At 37.7% G+C, this 20832-nt stretch overlaps 1 protein-coding gene across 2 annotated transcripts in view; it reads right to left on the bottom strand.

Annotated features, from left to right (window-relative positions):
- Window positions 1-18997, bottom strand: part of LOC113238791 (neurogenic locus protein delta-like) — a 32623-nt gene extending 13626 nt beyond the window's left edge. For both annotated transcript variants that reach the window (XM_026475629.1, XM_026475630.1), the window contains exons 1-2: window positions 18666-18997; window positions 10072-10377 (exon numbers count right to left, since the gene is read on the bottom strand). In XM_026475629.1, the coding sequence (XP_026331414.1) occupies window positions 10072-10377; window positions 18666-18713 (354 nt within the window). In that variant the 5' untranslated portion in view covers window positions 18714-18997. The remainder of the gene's footprint in view (window positions 1-10071; window positions 10378-18665) is intronic.
- Between the last annotated feature and the right edge of the window lie 1835 nt (window positions 18998-20832).

Below are 20832 nucleotides of genomic sequence, written 5' to 3'. Positions count from 1 at the left end.
AATCAATACGAGAAATCACCTTTTTCTCATATGACGTCATAAACGTGGTTTATTCCCAGTAGTTCCATGTACTCAGTTCCACATGGAATTATTCAAATTCTGAAAAAATATGCCAAAATTGGCTCTCTTCTTGGTCTCGTTTTATATTTAAGTCAAGTGTTTGATGTTTGAGTGGAGAAGCTGTTTTGCTAGACCAAATGGTTTAGGTTTTACTGTTAAATAAGAGTCTTATAAATAATATATATTCGATTCACATAAGGATATTGTCTAAAGAATGTGCTAATTCTTTATTCGATTTATTAAATATAATATGATATTTTATATCGAATTGTTTAAGAATAAAATATCTTTGCATAATATAACTTTTGTATGGAGAAATACTGCAGAGAACCTGCAAAATTTTGGTTTTCAACTGAAGCCCTATAGTTATTAAATTCACATTTATCTATTATTCTCTAACTTCAAAATTGCTCAGCGGTGTAACGACACGCCGCGTCGCCCGCTGCCTCATCAGTCACCAATGGGCGCTTGTCGATGTCGGATCTGTGTCAAATTTTCTCCGCCTGTTCTTATTTTATTAATATTAATTTTAAGTGCGAAGATTGCGTGACGCGAGGGGCGGTCTCTCTCACCTCACCTACAAAAATCCAGGCTCGTGTTGAAATACCTCGCCTTAAGTGTACTAATTTACTCGTAATATATTGTTTTTTTTTTCAATTAAACATGTTTACATTACGATACAGGCGGAAATGTTATCATTGGCTTTTGAATATCAAACAGGTGATTAAGTTTACTTGCCACAGAAAACGTACGCGAATTACAACCTAAATTTTTCTTTTATTTCAGATCGACATCATTTGAAATACAGTAAATTCTGTAGCGACTAAATCGTGGACAAACATAAATATTTAAATACGTGATCAACTGTTCAAGTATGATTAGTAGTAGCACACGAACGACGATATATTGATTTGTTAATCAAGTATGTGGAGCGCATTTCGGTCAGCTGTGGCTGGCCCTAAGTATATGCCGGTTCCCACGACATTGACTCTCCGTCAGCCCATAAAAAGCAGCCGACGTAAGCGTACGTGTGCAGGTAGCCTTTATAAACGCGCGAGCTGGCAATACCGTGTAAATACTTTAGAATGCGCAGCTTCGACTGTTGCCTAGAGCCGGTCGGCTAACAGCAATTAAGGAAACGTATATTGCCACATTTTATTTATCAGCGACGGGGAATCGGTCGACACATTCACATGCATTTTCCGCCATCAGTGGTATAGGTATAGAAATATTAAAAGCAGTTCTTTATCTGGTCTGCAATTAGCGATGAACTAATTGCCCCAAATCTAAACGTATACATTTTACTCAACTCGACGATGTTACGACTTAATAACAATATCATGATCCGATCAAAACGTAACACGGCGCATTAATTTTATCCCTTCAAAGCGTTAAATTGTATTACAGTGGAGAACGAAGCTATAGACTGGATACCACGCGGTAAGAGTCGGGGAATTATTTGATAATCGTTTTATGAGGGTTCTAAAGAGGCTACTTTTATATACGAGCCCATTCCTTGGTTATTTTGTTATTAATTAGAGAATCTTACTTAAGGACACGTGGGATTCGATCTTGTTTTGGGAATTGTCTTGGACTTTTACGGTTGTGTACAATAAATGTAACGAAGACCGTTACGCCCTATGAACATTTTTGTGAATTTTCCTCGTGTTACGAATTGTTTGGAGTTACTTAAATGACTGCAGGAATTATTCAGAAATGTTTAGAAACCATGAACAAGATACCAAAACTTTTATAGAGTAAGAAATGATTATTATTAGGGTTGGCAGACTAAATCACATAACTAAAAAAGTGCTACATTTTTAATAAATAATTACATATTTTTTGTGTTGTTTATAATATGGGAAGATGTGAAGAGAACGACAAATTTCAAAAAGACAAGTTACATATTAAAGAAGTAACAATTGAATTTCATATATGTGCTTTTGGTAGATGTATTAATTGAAATGGACGATATTGGTTTTCGACTTACGGTGCTGTAGTCCGCCGACCCTAGTTTTTATGCCTTATACGTCGCGTCACAGAGGTGGCGTGAACGATATTTCTTTGATGACCTTAATGAAACAAGCCCGTGATTTGTAAATTTTTCAGTCAAGTTTTCAAGTTGATTTTTCGGAAAGTCTTAGTATACAACAAAATAAAAAGGCATTACTTTAGTCCGCTTTCGAGTTTCGACACGAAGAAAATATTTGGAACACAAACAAGTGGAAGAGTCGTGATTTCATATTTCACACTTTGCCAGTGTGGTAACGTCGTGCCTTCAGACAGGTTTTTTCACTTCTGATATAGAGAACTTGTGGTGCTGACATTTAGTATTGAATATTGCTGTTAACATGATAAGGTCGAATTTGATTCATTTGCAGAGAGACGAACGCAAATTCGCGTAGTATCTTGGCCCTGAGTATCGTTTCACGTACCACGCGTCAAATTAAAAAGATATGCAAATTTCAATGTCCTGAGCGATAAATACGGGACGTATAACATGTTTCATTATTTAAGCATTTCGAGCGCTTTTAATTCGGATTATTAATGCTTTTAATTAAGTTTATCTCCTTTTATTTTGGCACCGCTGATTGCCCAGAGCATTCACCTTGTGACTCATGAATTACTTCCAAAATAGAAACATAAATGCGAGCAAACAAGTATTTAGAATAAGTAAAAAATAGTATTTATTGATTTAACACAAAATACTTCAATAATCATTTTATACTGCCACGTAATTATGTGGCAGTATTAATTATGTATTACATTTTTTACACAATTGTGTAATTTTGAAAGACATAGTTCTAAACAAAACTTATTACGGATTTAGTTACCGTGAGCCGCTTTGAAAGCCACGAGTTGCTATCATCTATCCTTAGCTTTCTTCTAGCTTACTGGAGACTATGGCTTGCTAACACTTGGAGTTAGCTTCCGTCTAGCGAATCGGAAACCACGGCTTACCAATCGTCAGGTTCCGTCTAGTCACTCGAGAGCTTGGCTTGGCTTGTTAATCCTAAGTTATCCATCATCAGCTTGAGTCAAGCCAATCGGAGACCTAGCTATCACTAGAAATCGACTTTTCGCGAATCCTTTCTATTCAACTTTTTGGTCGACTCAGGTTTTTGTTATTAGTTTAATTTATTTTACTATTATTATTAATTTATTTATTTTTGTTTTAATCTTCTCAATCAAATTTGCTTTTTGATTAATGTCAAATTAATCATTATAATTAATAATTATAGTCATTTAATAAACTTCTAAAATAATATTCTTACGTCATTAACTTCTACAATTCTTATTGGACCTAAAGTGTACAGACAAGATATTCTTTATAAGAAACAATAGGATTTTCATATAATAATGTTACGTGTTCAGATTGAAGAGAAACCAAATCAATGAATTATTTGAATCAGTATCCCTATCAATACTTTCATCACTACGTTCATTAACTTCACTATAGGGGATAGATCAGGTGATCAAAGGTTTTAGTTGATAAGAAAATATTTTCATATTGTTTTGAGTGTAGCCTTGAATGCTGGAGGGTTTCTGTCTTTGTTTACACTTGTCACTGAGAAAGAACCGCGAAATGGTGGTGCCGGTGGTGCCCGGATTACTATTTCTAAATCACCGTCCTTAAAAAAAAATTGTTCTAGTTTTTTTAAAATTCTTTCATTTCTGAAGAAGTACAAAAGCAAATGAATAAAGAACGTTTGAGTCGTCCCTGAACTGTGAGTCTAATTGCTTGTCTCTTAGCATCTTTCGGTTTGGCGAGTCGTTCTTTGCTTAAATAGTATTTCAGTCCATGACTTTCCTGTTCACAGGGTTTTTCAAGCTTCTTGTACAGCTCGAGTATTCATTGGTTCGAGTCGTCGCTACAGCGTTCAGGACATGTTGCTTTAATCGAACTACCAAAGCTTTTAAACTCTTTGGAGGTAAAATGCGACCTCTGATCTGTTTTTTATTATTATTTCCGGAGTACCAAATGTAGCAAAGATGTCTTCCAGTACTTTAATGGTTGTTATAGATTGTGTTTCTTTTGGCACTTTTTATTTATTTGCTGAAATAGCTATATTTTTTTGCTTTTTAGGGGCCCGAATTGGTAAATGTGTATAGTGTGGAAAATAGCGTTCACTTTTGGAATATAATGTATGTGTCACGATTTGTTTGTCGGTGCCTTATTATTATGAGCACAGATCACTCGTTTAGTATCATAATTAAGAAGTAAATAATGATTATCACCTCTGGGCTTTCTCCAGACACTTCTCCGAGTGCAAACAATATTATAACTTTTAATCTACAAAATAATATTCATTTATTTCTAATTCTAGTTAAATAAATCAGCTACAGCTAGGTTAGACGTTTCTATCCAGAACTGCTACTCTTACCATCCTTTCCTGTTGTGCTCACCAATTCAAAACTTATCATACATAATGTGTCAAATGATGCTCAAGTAGGTTCAAGAGTCATTTATTTTTAAGACAGATACCGTGTAAACTTCCTGTAAAGTTTCTCCCACAAAAAATATCCAGGTCGACAGTTTATTATTTATGTTTAGACAGTACACGTTCCTACATTTGGCTGGAATGCTAAGCAGTTTCGTGGTAAACGCAAGTAACCATGGCGAGAGGTACTGTACTCGGTATTACGCTGTGAAATTGAACACTAAACAATTACCGGGCGGCCAGAGCGATATAAAGCAGTATACGACATAGTCGGTTTATCTTTGTTGGTACGAGCACGTTTGCAAGCACATATAGACAAAAGTGAGACGTTCTCAAAGCAATACGACCTCGCGATCTATGTGAACTTATAGCGTTGTAGGTACCTACAAATTATTCAAACAGTGCTCAGACATTACCTTATTTGCTTTCGGAAAGAAGTTTTAACGTTTTAATGTCTTTTTTTAAATCTTATGTGTTGAATACGAGATCGAGACATGGATTAGGGCTATAAATCAAAACGATTTATCGTCTTAATCTATAATATCACGAAAAAACGCTGTTCTAGTGGCGGAATTTGAGAGTTTAGTCAATGCTAAAGTGAAAAACGAAGAGATTACTTTAATTTGAGACGGCATTGGCGGCATTCTCTCTCGACGTCTCCTACCCAGCTCACAGAAAAATTCCAAAAATGAAAATGCTGGCCATAAACAACGGCACGATTTGAATGAAGCTTAAGAATTAAAAGATAAAATCAGAGGTAACAAAATTTAGCCGGCCCCCGCTCTACAGTAGATCTGATAAAGCCTGAGAAGGGTAAAGCGATGAAACCGAAACCGCATCAAAAAATAAACAATTCGTGATTAGTTCATCCGGATCTTACTCGAGAGACGTGTACCAGGCCTTTTATACAAGTTTCGACATGAATTTATACTTTATAATCATACGATTTTTTTCTATAATCCGCTTTGCATACATCATCGGTAAATCTAGAAGAGCCGTGCAAATTTCTAGTAGATTTGTAGTAAAATTAATGTATTCTATCATTTTTCTAGAATGGAAAGAGTTAAAAGTATAATAACAAATTCCAAGCCACTAACTAGTATTTTCAACAGTAGTTCTAGGAAAATTTCAGAACAAAGTGAAAATCTCAAAGGGCGCATATTGTCTTACGCACAGTAACTGACCAAAATTACGTATTTGCAATATAGTAAGTCAGTCTTTCAACGTGTAAGGTTCTCTGCTCGAAAACGGCCTTTGACACGTTCGTAAATTCATCTGTACGTACGCACGTAAGTATTGCGCCTTCTCCCATACTAAATAATGACAACGATTTATTCGCTTGGCTGCGGATACGAGTGGAGCATGTGAGGAGAGCCGCTCACGCCGCGATTCACAATTCCTAGAAGCTTTGCGCGTGTGATGAATAAAGACAGGAACGCGAAGAATTTCATCACTGTAGATTTGAGAGCTCGTCGCGTCAGCATAGTACGTGAGAACAACTTAAACGACCCAGAAATACAATAAAACGAATAAAAATAAATTTAAATTCCAGATTTGCAGTATAATACTTAAAAGTTAGTTTGTGTTGGATAATTTGTAGTACAAATAAAAGTGTACGCAAACAACAGGTACCAACTAAAATTATAAATTGGTCTATTATTAGTTGCCGTAATGTTCGAGATGCAGTTAAAATGTCAGTCTGATCGTAAACGAGCGTCAACTTGAAACGGAGTGTTTTTCTTGGACGCACTGTAATAACAGGACCGGTAAGGCACATTGTTGTCTCCACAATAATTCCGTTGATTTCTTCTTTATCTTCTTTCCTATGACTAATCATTATTTTATTTTCGTTTCGGCTTGAGTGTGATCCTATTGTTATTTTGTCTTTCAATAAGTACGTACTCAAGATATCTGGGGCACCATTTCCTATTATCTCGTAAGTTTATTTAAGCAAATTTATTAGAAATGGTGAGTTCGATAATTGTTAGGTTGTGAATACCTGTGCAGTGGTTTCGAACAATGCAACCCAAGCGAGGTATAATTATACACGCTCCGATTGTTTAAATTTGAAACTTATGAAATTGTATTTCAAGTTAATTTGTAATAACGTTGTTCGTTCAGGTTGTTGTGACATATTCTTCAATCTTCCTTAACACCGTATGTCGGTGCGCAATCTTCATCTAATTGTCGTTCGTCAGAAAAAAGATAAAAGACGTTTAGGAAAAAGCCAGCATCGAACAAGGCATTCCATAGCTTCGGCAGATTTATTAAAAGAAGCGGATGTAGGGGTAAGTATTTTAAGAGGATACCGCCACGAGCGGATTGAGATAAAGGAAATTATTAAGAGCTCTCACTCCGATTTAAAAAACCACTTGCGGAAGTGATTTTAAAGTATATTATATTGTATATTGAAATTGATGAGAACAACCTAACGGATTATCATCGAATTGTGGACGTGTTAAGAGTTTATGCAAGGTGCTGAGATCGTTGGTTACTTTCTAATGGAGAAGCCGCTAGAAGCGCAAGAAGTGGTAGCGTTCACACACTCGACAATGGAGGAACGGCAGTCGATGTTGTCGTGTGCTTTACCGTATTGTTTTGAAATTCGTATCGTGTTCCTGACGTCATTGTAACGTTAATTTCTGGGAATCAAACCGTTACTTAATTCTGTCAAATATGAAACGTATGCTTTGGAAACAGACAGCCCATACAGATCGTACACTTTCATTTAAACTCCACTATAATTAGAGCGTGAAACTATTTACGAAACATGCAAAATAAGTAACAATCTCTAGAATTAGTTACGCTGTTGCTTAGTCTACTTGTTCCACAATAAAGACGCATGTTTCTTCACTAAACGACACAAATGCATTAATCAGTACTGACTTAAGTCAGTTAACAAGGTTTCTGTAATCTTTTTGTTTTAAGCTAAACTTTGTGGTGTTTTTACACGTACAGAATTTAGTCTTGTATAAGTTCTTATGTAAGTGGAAATCATGACAGTGGTGAAGTAGTAACTAGTTACTAGAAAGAGGGTCCGCAGTTTGGTTATAAATTCGTTACGCCTAGTTGTTAAGGAAATATAAAAACTACGAATATGGCCATAACAAGACATGGATATTTAATTAGCCTGAATTAAGTAAACGAGCTTGTTTTTGTCTCATGGTAACAGACAATTTATAGTGATAAACAAAATTGTATTTCAGGGGCCCTGGATGTAGTTAAAAGTAGTAGGTATATGGTGGAAGTAGTTTCCAAGGCCGGATTTCCATTTCTTAACAGAAAAAGATGCCATTATTTTTAAATACTCCAATTTTTGAGCTGGTCTTAAGGTAAATATTTATTATGGAAAACTGCGTGGGCTTCTATAATTCATAATTTAAGATTTACAACACCCAAAAAACAACAGTGGTCATTGGTTAGCATAATGACGACTTGAACTGAGGCGGTTCGCATCCCCCGAAAATGCAGCACGGGCGCAGCCTGCAGCGAATGTGCGGAAGTACCCTTTGACATTTTCAATCTCTTTCAGTGCACCAATCACAGTGCTATTTAAGTAAAACTGCGATGTATAGCAATTCTCAGGACAAACTCAATTTGCGCATGTAGCAACAACGTAATATATATTTTTTAAACATCTTCATGTAGAAAATACGTTGTTACTAAATTGTTATTGTAAGCTTTGCCTTTTCTCTGTCAGCTAATCGCCGTCGTCACTCTCGGCAAAGTCTCGTCCATAATCCGGTCGTCACCTTTGTCACATCCGGACTAGTTAACGGCTTTCTCAAAGCAACACATTACAATATAAAACTTGTGATTTACAAACACAAATTGTTTAAGAGTAAAATAAATGAACTCAAGCAGTCAAGCCGAGTGGTTGAATACAAATGAGATTTCTTTTTGGAGTGAGCCATCTCTTTCTTTAAACGCTGCATGATAAATCGTTTCTTTCTATGCGTCGTTAACGCGCACGCCGCCTTACTTGTAATTTTACTGTTTGATGTTGTCAGTAATATTAAATATGCTTATGACCTACTATCGGACAGGTCAAATCTCGGTACAACTTTGGCTCAGTAACAATTTATTTCATGAAGAATCAGATAACATTTTGATGTTACATCCAGGGACATACGCAACCTACCGTTAGTGAGTTGCGGGTGTTGCGGACGGTATAACATTTCAATATATTGTGATAGTATTACTCCTGGGCGAATCGATGTTGAAAGATTAAAATCGAGTTTCATGTGAGTTGAAAATCCAAGTTGTTAATCTCATGCTACAGTCCGTTCAACTACTCAGCAAGTCACGAAGGCAGCGTGCGTAAAGTATATACATTACGCAGTATATATTTACTCGTGCGAGCGATATGCCTCGTAAAGCAGCCACTTCTGTGATCGACGATGACCTCATTGTGAGAAAAAAAATCAACTTAGTCTACAGTGATATAGGTTTGATTGCCCGATGTAATGCAAAAGTCACGGCAAAATATGACACACTCAAAAGTCTAGTTTGGCAGGTACGGCAGCATGTGTGACGTGGCATATGGGAAAGGCTTCAATGTCTAATTTCTATCCCATAAGACGTACGGCATATGGCGTAAATTCGACAACAGCGGTTAGTGGTCGGAGCTAAAATGTCACTTTCCAAATTAGAGGCAGGATTATTTTCACTTTCGCTCAATTGATCGCATGTCGCCATGTGTCTGCCAATAGAGAACAGTTTTATGAATAAAACAGGAAGTTTCAATTTAGCATCAATTCATTTGGAATGGTGCGTGCCCGGCGGAAAACTGCGGTAAAAATCCTTCAATTTCGTCCTATGACAATCTACGTTTCACGGTCTCTCGGACTGTACTTTTCATTCAGCGACCGAATGTCACGTTTCTCCAGATGGTCCGAGCTTGTGCAAGCGAACGAGCTTAGGAGCGATTGTTTGCTTAAACATTACGAGACGGTACGACATTTGAAGCGGGCCGCTAAATAAAATACAAATAGCACTCGAAACCTCAAGTGTCCACACGAGGGCTGAGTAAACCATAGACATTTGACGCCAAGGAATAGATGTAGTTAAACGAAGCCCAATTAAGATGTTAGTTATCCTTGAAAATGAGATAGATCTGGGCACGATCAGTAAATAAATAACAGGTAATTACAATATCGAATCACGATCCCGGGCGGCCTTTGCGCTCTAATCGCCAGCGAAGATGAGAACGCCGCCACAGCGAAGGTTAACTGACGCAGGCACCACCGATCTATGCCCGTACTTACATACTTCTAATAACATACGTGGGCTCGTAACGATGCGAGTTCATAATAATTAATAAGAAATGAGCCATTGAGTGGTAGTTATTCTTCCACGCGTTCGCTTGTATTTTTACAAACAACAAATATCTTAAATCGTCGCTTCTGTCAAAATGTTACAATATTATTAAACGTCATTAAACAATCATTACGGCTGCATTATTTTATTTTGTCGAGCGATTTGTAATATATTTGTGAAGTGAGTGAGTATGTGTGTGCGTGTGAAGTGCGCGCGCGCACGAGCGAATATGTGCGTGATCTTCACTTACCGGCCATGTAAAGTCGAAGGGAAACACGATGGGATTGCTGAATCCTTCGACGTTAAGGTTAGGGACATCCAACGAGTTCCCACCGAGAACTGGTGTGGTGATATCACCGAAGGTGCACGGTGACGTGGTATCGATATTAGCTTGATAGATCTTGAGGCAAACGCGGAATTTAGTCCTGCATGGCGATAAGCATGGTGCATCGCGGAGCATATTTGAGGAACCATCACAGCACTGTCCACTATGTAACCTACCCAAAGAGTTCGTAAAACTTTTTATTCTAAGCTCGAAGGAACCAGAAGACAGCACCTGAAACAAAATTTGAAAATAAATGTTAAAAAAGAAACAGCACAACATTATCAGCACTAGTACTAAATATTTGCACAACTGCGCTAGTGATCGATCCCGTTGAAAGTTGAAACATTAACGGTTTTACTGGACACGGTTTATGTAGGTCGTTTCGAATTGGGGTTGCGAGCGCCCATGTGGGGTTACTGTACGCACCGTCCGACGCCCCTAAATGACACGTTCAACCTTATTTACTAGTTCTAACTCAATCTAACTAAACAGTTGTAAATATAAACCTGGATCTTTAAAACTAAATAGCTTATTTTTAAAGTTAGCAGAGTTAAGATGCTGACAATTGTTGTGATATTGCGTACCGATTCAGTTAGTAATAATAATAATCATTATAGCCCTCCAAAACATTGCAACCCTTATATTGTAGCGTTAGATGAATGTGTCGAGCATTTGGTCGTACAATAAGGGTCAACAGTTAATGCAATGGGGAATGCGCAGGAGCATAATTCATTAAAAAAGTGTGCCTTTTTTAAATTTGACACAATGTGAACTCCCATTACATTTAAAAAGTACTTTTTTTTAATCCCGCACTAGGGAAGTCCTTTATCGCGGGTGTCATTGACACACACATAGAAAAATTACACCTAAACTCACAAGAGAAATAAATGTAGGCCATACAAATATTTCTCCCGGTCCGAGAATCGAACCCGGGACATCTGCGTGGCAGTCCAGCAAGATAACCGTTCGGCTACGGAGGCAGTTAAACACATTCTTGAGGGCATTCCCATTTCTTTATAACATGGCCTTACTCAAGGTTTTATTAGTAAAAAAATTTATATCGAGTGTTATTTTTATGGTATCGGAAGGAAGTGGTATGTTAGTTATGGTGTCCAAGTCTTTTAAGCAAATCATTACCGAAGACTTTCCTGTGTCAGTTATAAAAAAAAATCGTTTCCTGTTCACTTTCGATCTATACAATTTATTGCCAAGTGCTGTACTATAATAAATTAGGCTCATAAACGTTTACAGGTTTTCATTACATTTAGACGTGACCGGAATTATTTGATACGCGTACAAAATATTTGTATTGTAATATGCAAAATCAATTTTGAGGTATGAAATAGAATAAAAAAGTTTCGTTTCCGCGTTAAGACATGTCTGAACATTACCCAACAAATTGACAATGAGTGCGGCTAGAAAGTTACATTGATTTACTTACATAAATATTCTTACGCATACATTAATTACTACATCCTGCAAAGTTCACTTCAATGGTTTTCAATGTTTAAGACAAACCAGTCCCCTCTTGCGGATAACAAAGAATAGAGAAGGATGCAACGACACTGTTAACACATCCACGTGGTTACTAACCCCAGGTAGGAGCGGAACCAAAAAAATGCTCCAAAAAAGATACGGGCACTCTCAACATCCCCCTTTTTGTTGAATGACTTGACTCATTGTTTATAAAACATGTTATAGTAGCACAGATTGAGATAAGTTGTGGCTTACTGTTCCAAGTAATGTTTATATTATTATTCTGCCAATACTAATTGTTGTTTTGTTTGTTATAATTGAATCCGTTCTCGCCTCTTGTAATATAATTGATGAAAAAAAAGATTGTCGACGTGTGCGGGTCGTGGCGGCCGATGTCTAGCCTCAGGCTGACCATAAACTAACGATTAAATAATACTTACTGGACTACCGAATAAGTTGTATTTTATAATATCTTCGGGCGATCTGACGCGATCACATTTCAGCGTAATTGATGTTTGTTAAGTTTAATCCGAACGCTACATTTTCAGTTACACTTAAAAACACTAAAATAAATGTATATTCAAATGTAAACGCAATTCAATATAGCTTAAGAAAAATCCTGAAGTTTACCCATAATCAATTACGTGCAAGTCTAATTTACTTAACATATGACTCACATTTAATGCTTTCGACGTTACAGAGTCGTGAACATCAATAATCACGGTTTTTTTTTTCACATTGGAAAGTAACATTAATTGCGCCGGCGTAAGCCTCAACAAAACCGTCCAAATTGATTCGAGCAATCGTTGATCTCGCAATACCATTTCTGTGAAATATAGGTAGACATTAACTATTTCATTTTTAATTGGATGGCCATGTTCTATGGTAACGATAAAGGTAAAAATCACTGTTTTATGTGTAAAGATACATACAAGATAATGAATACCACTTCTTTATTTACAGCGTTTATCGTTTAAGTACGGGCAGATAATAAGAACTAATAATGTGAACACTATTGTATGTAAGTAAGCCAACAGAGAACACTCGTTCCAGCCGGCAGGCTGAGAGCTACCTAAAAATAGCTCAAATAAATGAAACACAGGGGAATGTTTTTCATCTCAGCCGTTACACACACGCAAAATGTGTTAAAATAAATACCCAAACGCAATCTTTTAATACCGCGACTATGTGGCAAGAGTGCATCGCGACCTATTCGCAACTTAATAATTATATTTAAGTATAAGCAAAATGATTTATTTTTTTACTTGGTATTTCAGAACGCGTTTCGGGCACGTGTTACAAACATGGTTGGAATAAAAGTAGCCAACTTGTCTTAAGATGATATTAATTGAAACTGCCTCTGTGGCCGAACAGTTACCAAACTAGACTGCCACGCAGAGGTTCCGAAGTCGATTCCCGCACCGGGAGAAATATTTGTATGACCTACATTCATTTCTCTCGCGAGTTTGGGTGCACTTTGTCTACCTATGTGTGTCCATCGCACCCGCGATACAGGGGTTCCCTAGTGCCGGGCTGTGAGTGTGTGTTATTATCATTATTAATTATAAAAAAATGAGTTCTTGAATACAGTTGACGAATGAACGCCGTCTCTAATTGGTTTAGTGACCAGACTTTTCACTGAACTATAATTTTCAATTGTGTCGAGAGGACGCACGCCAGGCTCCTTACAAAGAGCGTTCCGTTTCAAAGAATGTCTTGCATGTAGGGAAATAAAAGGACACTCGTCTTAAAGCGAACAAAACGCTCTCAAATTCGGCGTTCGCGCGACTAAAGTTGCAATCCCTTTGTTCGGTTAATTTCAGCAGCTGCACTGGTATATAAAGAAACATACTCCGAGTCTGGAATTCGAAATTAACAGAGAATCATGAGCGTGGAATATAATAGGCCGCGTAGATTGCCTGGAACGTATATGGAAAGCGCATAATAAGGTATTTTGCGGTTATTTAAGCGTGTTGCACAAGCGAATTGAGATTTCGTGCGTTGGTGTTCAGAGCGCTATGATCGGACGAAAGTCGTGTACTCTTGTATCGCAAACCAGATCTTCTTGCTTGAATTGTTATTGGGATTTTACGTGTGAACCTCTTGCCGTTGAGATTGAATAAGGAACCTATTACAGTACTTTTGAGTATGTGTATGCACTTACAATAAATATATTATGATGAGGTTAAAAAAGAATTGATTTATTTTACAACTTGCAAAATGACATATTTGTATAAACATGTAACGAAAACATTGTTTAACTCTGCTTCGCTGGTTAACTTAATTCATGTGAGGGGAGAAAAGCGGTCTACCAACATTCACACAACTTACTAGGACTGCGTAATGCATACTAGATGGTTACGTGAAATTAGTTTCAATGCGTTTGCGATCATCCATTGCACATCGTAATTCGTTGCAGCGTTATGAAACGGTAAACACACCGGTGATTCCGATTCACACAGAAACCTTAAAATTCTTATATCGATTTCAATTCAACAAAGTGTCATCTTAATGACGAGTAAAATATTGTTTTCTTCATAGAAAACTAAAGTGCATACTGTAGGTGCTTAAAGGCTGCTGAAGCGTGGGTTCACACTTTCGCTCTTTACCTTCTAAGATATTACTTCAAATAACGCCTACAAAGGGTAATTATTTCTCGCAATGAAGCATTTGAGCATTCAATAACTGTCAACAGTGGCCTTAACTTTCAACCCACATGTACAGAAGCTCTCGCTCGACTCATCTATTCGCTATGCCTGTACTGAAACGTTGTGCAATACGCAGCCAGCACCAGCATATTAGTAGCGACGTCGTCACATTTTCTCAATTCGGAATTTATTAATTTGCGCTCACTAAACAATAGGACCTCAAACATGAAGGTTATACAATTTATGAGGCGACTGAGAGGACAATGAATAAACCTACTGGAAACCCTATAGAAACTTTCAGAGGTTGTTTTATTCATCCATTGGTTACATAATGCATTTAAAAGCTCGATGCGTTATAGAAAAATAAATAATGCATATATGACTTCCCCAAGCATCCAGTTATGCAACATTGTGTAATCTGATCAATGATCCTGGCGGCCATGTTGGTAGTTTTTGCACTCTAATCGAGATGGGGAATCAATTAGACATCCGGTCTGAGATTGAAAAGAAAGAAAATAAATTTAGAGAGACAGTAATGAAAGAAATAGTGATCGGTAGTCGTGAACAATGGAGCATGACCACCGCGGCAGAGGCATAATGAATTCGTCATTTGTCAAAGTTGTCACAGATGCGTCTGGGAGATAACAAGGCGACGTGGTCGGTAACGCATGCGTACGCGCTGCTTCACAATCGGCCCATTACATGCTCTCGTAATACAATGAGACCAAAACTTGAGTTTCTCATAGTTAAGCTGTTAAAAACCGACGATTATACGGATTTCGTATAAGGAGGTCTCTTATAATTGACTCGGTTCTCATAGAACAAAAACCTTCTCGGACAATAGCCGAAATTATAACAGGGTTAAACCGACCGTTAGGGCAGTTCACATACTTAAATGCTTATTGCTACTAACATGACATATGACGATTAATTATTATTGTGTTGTTGTGAAAACGTGTGCGACTTTCTGCCGAAATGACGCTTTGACTCGGCAGGTGGTCAGCACCGTAGAAGCTATTTGTTTGATTGTTGGGAAAATGAAGTAAAACTATGCATTGTTACTGGAGTTGCTACCTAATTTCACCAAACATTTAGCGTTCCACTCTTTTTAATTGTTGAAAATAAAAATATTTCAGTAAAGAAAGTGTCGGGAAATAATCAACGTATGGATCAAATTTAATTTGAGAGAGCAGCAAGAAGTTTCTTCGAATGACTGTACGCCATAATTACGACGACTTTAATAATAAAAAGTAGACATTAAGCGTCTGGTTAACAGTGCCGATTACAAACTCACGACTTTCAGTTGAACTTTAAATCATCATGGAGGGCAATTAGAATTTGTGTAAGCGGGTAAATTATGAAAAAAGCAGATGTTTGTGTTTAAGAGTTGCCATTAATATCGCCCGCACCTGCCGAGGAGCAATGTGGGCCGTGCGGCCTGCATTCAAACACACATGAAACACAACACAAACACCCGCCCCGCGCCTCTACTCCACCTCCCCTCGCACGACGACCTCTTTGAAATATAATTTAACCTGCCGATTATTTCACAAATCAAATTGCAATTACACATACGCCTAGTCCAACGTTTCTCAACTACGCGAATCAATAGATAAAATGCACAAACACCTGCGCTACATAATTTTTTGAAACGAAGTTACATATTCAGTGCAATTAGCATTCAGTGGAAGTATATAGGTATCAATTTTAGGTACTTTTTTGGAGGAGTACGTACTCTGTTAAAGATGTGGTTTTCTATGACAAGTTGAAAAATATTGAGAACCACTCCCGTATAGTTGGTATATGACGACGTATGACATGCTATGTCCTAGATAAGCGACAGCAGGTAGACGCCGAGCGTAATCAAGAGTCGAGAATACATAGAATATAGTAGGCAACAATCTAGATGCTGAGCACGGTTTATATTACGAAATTTATGTGTCAAATTGCAAGAAACAGCTGGCTTTTAGTAATATACTTACAAGTATTTGATTTTCATCTAATAAATTTTGTAATATTAACCCGCATCGTGTTGTGAAGTCGCACAGCAACAGAGGTAATAAGGCACACATGTATAAAAAAATAATCGCAAAGCTGCATGTAACTAGTTGTTTAAAGCATACCTACTTATGCTTCTTGTGTTAAATACTGGCAGATGGTTATAAAAATATCCAGTCTGCTTAAATTTCTATGCGCATGTTCCTCAAAAAGTGATTACCTCAATCAAACAAATTTCTCGGGGATGAACACAATGTAATGTAGACAATAATAGCCTTGAGTGAATTATTTATCGAATATTGGAAATTATTCGGTTGCGGTTTTGGGCAGACGTGTTTCCGACGCCGCTTCCGATGAAGACGGTCGAATGGTCACGCGATCCCAAGTTCAAACGCAAGAACGAGCGATTATCCATAATAGGCCTACTCACATCAATATTGAATTAACTAGCACAGGAGCTAAATTATATTAAATTTGCGATTTAGACAAGATAAACACCTGACATTAAGTTTTATGTTTTAAGTCTTACAATGTATATAATATAAAACGTGTTATGTTCCTTGCAGCTTGCGCTTGGGAAGAAAAAAGAAAACGTAGGTTCCTGCGGATGTAGGTGTATGAAGTATTAAGAATCGAGTTGACCGATCGGTGGACAATTACATCAATGCACGGCCGTCGTCACGTAGACAGGGCTGGGGGCAAGACAAACCAGTCCGGCGTGGTGGTGCGCAAAATACCGTTTTTTATGAAACAACGAGACTTCATTCATAAATATAAGCCTATAAGGTTGGTGCCTAGCTGGTACAACTTGTGTGTGAAACGTGCCTACAGAGAACCTGTACCTGGTTGACAGGTAATTCATTTTCATCTCGGCTGGATAGGCATAAATGCGATAAAAATATATTTACTTTCGACAAAAAGTGCACGAAATTCACTTGTAAGGTTCAAGATCACACGAATTGATTCTTGACACTTATGTCACACACATTATTATGCATTGTATTAATATTCACATATAAATTTCATTGTGCAGTTGTCGTTTGTTATATCAAGACATAGACGCGAACACATTAATAAATAGGGTATTGGCTTACAGTGCGCACACGCACGCATTGGGTAATAGTTCCCTCATCGCGAATAAAGGGAGAACAAATTCACCAGACCATACTATCGATTTGTTATTGGTCGTTGCTGACATTTTGGAAGGGTCTTATTTTTATGAAACTAAAACATTAGTTAGGTTACTAGGTATTTCAAAGAAAGGAGTAATTCACTAATAGTAACATTATACGATGTATTGAAATCTACTGGGCATAAGTTAGATTAGTTATGTTAGTACCGTACCTACCTATATTAGTGTTCTAGCATTTCTAGCATAGGTACCTGGTGACGGTGTCAGAGGATTTACCTACCACTCGCATTATTATAGCAAATGTCGTTAAAATATACAAAAAGGTATCGTGTACAGGTCAGAGGAGTTAATGTTACAATTTATATAAAGTGTGCCCGTAGAGAAAGTATATTTAAAAATTAAAAAGTACAGCTTCAGTAAAATAATAAATAGGCACAGGTAAAAATTAAGACCCTGATCATGAAATGAGGCACTATTGACTGATTACGTGAAAAGCAACATGCCAGCCCCTAATTAATGAATAAATAACCTTGATCCGCAAGGAGGGCATCGACCTCCACTATTATTTACGTAATTTTTTTAGGAAAATAAGTTATTATACCTATATGTTTTTCTTCTTGAAGTTCCTATTTGATGCGTTGAACAACTGGCCAGTGATGATGCTAGACATTAATTTATGAGTGTGCATAAGAATTTTAAATGACATCCTCGTTGTTTGTCCGTTAAGTAGATCGAACTACTAACCCTGCTCGAAATACCACATCTCAAGAGACGTCTGGAAGAGTTATTCCCGTCTTGGGTGCATGCAGATCGTCGCAGATTAATCTCTTTCGGAGCCAACAGCACCACGAAGGCTCGGAATGCATCTAATTTTAAAACGAAGAGGCTCGCGACCTGACTGACCCCGCGCGCCAGCCGTATTAAAACCTGAACTTTCTTTATAACTATGTACCCTAACTATGTTTGCTCGGTAAACGTATTGAACACACACAGGCGCGTCTTCGAGCCGAGCGAACAGGCTCTGGCCCGGTCACGACTGTTGCCGAGATCACTTAGCCCTCGACTATCCAGGACGATCAGAACTTGGCAGCAACCCGCCACGCTCGTGGGAAAGCGGCAGATTCTTCACAGCCTTACTTTTGGCTATGTTGTGTGTGATGTTTATGTGCGCTTACCATGCTTGTATCTTTCCTATTGAGTTACATTACATGCAAAAATATGAACATGGGGATTCGCGGTTTTGTTGTCGGTATCAATGTCAGTACCTGGGGCAGAAACCCTAGCAGGGCGATGAGCACCGCGGGGGCGCGCATGCTGGCGCGTCTAGCGGCGCCTGGGCATACACAGCGACCGCGTCGGCCTAGGCCCGGCGGTCGGCAGCACACAGCAAGGAAACCCCGCAGCAATCCATTACACGCACATGTCTATTTACTGAGCGATTCACTGCAAGTCCCACGGCACAAGTATTGAGATGTCACTGGTTGCGCTCATCGGCTGTGGCGAACCGGTCGTGCACTACGTTCGAAACGCGCGCGTCGCATGCGAGTGGCAGCGAGTTAACCGTAACTACGTGTGATCGTGATGGCGCGTGACGGCGGACTGAGGGCGGCGGCCGCGCGGAGCGGGCAGCGCGCACCTGGCGACCGGTACCACACACACCGAGAGATGGCGCTGTGCGGCGCATCTGCCGCCGGTCGGCTCCCCCTGCGCCGCCCTCCGCCTTCCTCTTGCCAAGCCAAGCAGAAAACGCAGGAAAACAGGCGTCTTGTACGGAAACGAACACGTGCCCGTGTCTCGTGCAAAAAGTTTAGTTGTACTTACATATATTCAATGAGAGTCGAGAGACAAATGTGAAACTTATTTTACACTTAATGAAAGTTTTATTTAGATAAGATATATTAAAATTACATAGGTATAAACTAAGCAATAATACCTATTTCACAAATAAAAATTGGTAGATACTTATGTAATCTACGTACCTTATATACTCGTATAAGTACATAAAATTTATCACACAATTGACTTAATTTTTTCTCTTTACAAGTTATAAATGGTTATTTTTCGATAACAAGTACATTTGCAAGGTAACTACCATATGGTAACTACAGTCAGAAAGGTAGGTATATTATTTATGTAGGTAACCTAGCGACTGAGCCTGTCATGCCGAACTTTTTATTTACGCACTATACTTACTTAGTTACTTAAGATGGGTCCACCTATTTACTGACCTAGGTTTTAGCAGACCTGGGAAGGTAAGTTGGAACAGTATATTTACTAATTTTGTAAGTTTGGCATATTGTATAATTTTTTTTTTTTTTTACCGCTTCTATGAGGATGCCCTTATTATATAATTATAATAACTATATCACGTCATTTGATTTGTTCGTGAATTTAATAATAAAAAATTGCTCAGAAAGATTATATACATATATACTTATATAGCATCGTCAGTGTTTTGTAGAAAGGGCGAAAGGCTGAAGTGTGTGCGTTATGATTATTACGTCTGTTTTAAAATAATTACATCGTGTTTTAAATTTTAACTTTGAAACTTAAACTTATAATAACTGTAATACCATGTAAATATATTTACAATTAATAAATATATATCTTTCGTATAGGTAATAAAGTAGGTAATCCTCAGGATTATGTGCACTAAGTCCCCCCCCCCCCGCACAAGGCCCTGACCCCATTACTCTCAGGTCGTCGAACATTTTGTATCTTTTTCTTGTCGTTGCACCTAGGTACCTAAACTCAGCAAATACTATTGTAAATATATTAATATCTAAGAAGTTACTAACCCTAACAAAACGTAAAAATCTGTGTTGATACCTTTCACATATACTTAAACAATTTTATGAAGGGAGTTTAAAAAATCTTCATTAGAATTTAAGAGGAGTTTTTGTTCTATAATGCCATTACATCTTTTGCAGTCTTTAAATAGTATACCCATGGAACAGCTGATAAAGATAAAATAGATAAAAGTTTCTACGCGAAGTCGAAAGTTTATTATCTCAGAATTTTGAAAAGGCCATATACATAGGTTAAATAAAGATGGGTAATTACCTCAAAAAATTTAGCATGTATCGACAAGACATTGGGATTAATGTATTCAATGAGTTTTAAAGACACCTGTCTGGTAACTACATTACACGAAAGGCACATCACGGTCGCTGATATTCTGAGTCTACTTGCCATTTAAATCACTGTTTATAAATAGTTGTTTGAGCAGCAACACTGAGTCGGAATGGCAAGAAATCAATACCACAAAGGTATTTTTTCTTTTGCCTTATGCAATCAATATGCCTTTCAGCACGAGAAAATTATTTTGTATAATTGTCAAATCCAATTATATATATATATGTTGAATTTTTTTATGCATTTATGCCGTTAGTAAAAAAAATACAAAAAATCACTCTCCGAAAACTTACACCC

Source organism: Hyposmocoma kahamanoa, unplaced genomic scaffold, assembly GCF_003589595.1.
Source record: "Hyposmocoma kahamanoa isolate Upper Pololo Valley unplaced genomic scaffold, ASM358959v1 98263, whole genome shotgun sequence".
NCBI lineage: Eukaryota > Metazoa > Arthropoda > Insecta > Lepidoptera > Cosmopterigidae > Hyposmocoma > Hyposmocoma kahamanoa.
The sequence above is the reverse complement of the archived record's forward strand: the minus strand, read 5'-3'. Positions and strand labels throughout refer to the sequence as shown.